Below are 1,404 nucleotides of genomic sequence, written 5' to 3'. Positions count from 1 at the left end.
TCTATCTCTGAAGTGTAAGAGCTCCTTTTTAAATTTACACATACAATAATAACCTCTTTTTAATATATCTCCCTACGCAATGCATATGGTGGTGTATATGGAAGAGATCGCTTTACTTGTCATTCGTACATGTTTTTCTTTTTTTGTAGGTTTTTCTTTTGTATTTCTCTATCTTTTGTGTATGCAACTAAGCATTAAATAAATAAATAAATACAATGCAATATTCTTGTATATATACTTGTGGGACTACATAGTTTCTTAATATATATCAAATAAAGGTGTTTGTTTAATCTACGTGCTTATTCAATAAAAGGTAAAATACAATATATAAATTATGATAAACGGTCAATAAAATTATTGAGTGTTTTTAAGATAGTTGATGCATTATTTAATAATGTATACGCTTATAGAAAATACTCACCGACGTCACGAAGATTATTTGAAGATTTTTGTGCGTTGGCCAGTAGCACAAGCGACATTAAGAAAACACTGGGAACGTTGTGTAGGAAAAACTTCATTTTTGATTCACGATAAAAAAAATAGAAACAAAGTTTTAAAAATCTAAATTATTCGTTAGGGTGTATATGCGTAGAATTTCAAATCAAGGGCGAAGAAAAAAATTTAATTCAAATTTAGAATTGCGATTTCATTTTCACGTGAACGGTTGCGTTACCGACCGCGGCGCGTGCGTTCCGGCCTTTGAAATGTATGGACACTGATGCTGCGCCGGCTGCGATGCGATCGAAATTCTCGTGTCCGGTAGGTATAATGACCCAGTAATTGCGTATCATCTACTATTATTCCCAAGGTAATGGTTTAAGAATTCTATAATACATGTTTAATAAAAAAATCACTTATATATTATATTGTTTTCCCTGTGTTCCCATAGCTTCTATTTTTAATTAACTTAAGGTTGTAGCTACGTACGTTTTTAATGCATGAATGTACTAGATTTTTTTATAATTTTTGCGTTATTTTAGGAGTTACTTGATAATCAGTTTAGATACCTATCTGACTATTACTACTTTCATACTACCACAATTCGAAATTTTTTGCAAAGATGTCACCGACATTTCTATCACCTAAATGTATGCAGTACGTCATTAAACCATAAAGTGAATAATATTTATTAAATATTATATTAATTACTAAAAGGTTAACGGCCATTAAATCTTTCTACTAATTAATCAAATATTTTTTGCAAATTTATCTCTCTTCAGGACTATTGAGAATAACCTACTACTACTAACCTAATCCATAATTAGGAAGTTCACTTATGTTTATATTATATCTAAAATATATCGAGATACTCGAATATATCGATATACTCTAAAATATATCGAGTTTACTGCTGTTATTTCCCACATTGCCGTTTGCAGTTTGATGTTATGACTGAGGTGTTAG

At 30.3% G+C, this 1,404-nt stretch overlaps 1 protein-coding gene across 2 annotated transcripts in view; it reads right to left on the bottom strand.

Moving 5' to 3' along the window:
* LOC119840723 (C-type lectin domain family 4 member F-like) overlaps positions 1–742 on the bottom strand; it is a 63,343-nt gene extending 62,601 nt beyond the window's left edge. Inside the window, exon 1 of one of the 2 annotated variants that reach the window (XM_038367441.1) lies at positions 422–742. In XM_038367441.1, coding sequence (XP_038223369.1) covers positions 422–518 — 97 coding nt within the window. In that variant the 5' untranslated portion in view covers positions 519–742. The remainder of the gene's footprint in view (positions 1–421) is intronic. The other variant, XM_038367442.1, reaches the window with a different exon arrangement.
* Positions 743–1,404: the final 662 nt, after the last annotated feature.

This window comes from Zerene cesonia, chromosome 7 (assembly GCF_012273895.1).
Source record: "Zerene cesonia ecotype Mississippi chromosome 7, Zerene_cesonia_1.1, whole genome shotgun sequence".
In the NCBI taxonomy this organism is placed as follows: Eukaryota; Metazoa; Arthropoda; class Insecta; order Lepidoptera; family Pieridae; genus Zerene; species Zerene cesonia.
This window is presented reverse-complemented; position numbering and strand designations above follow the sequence as displayed.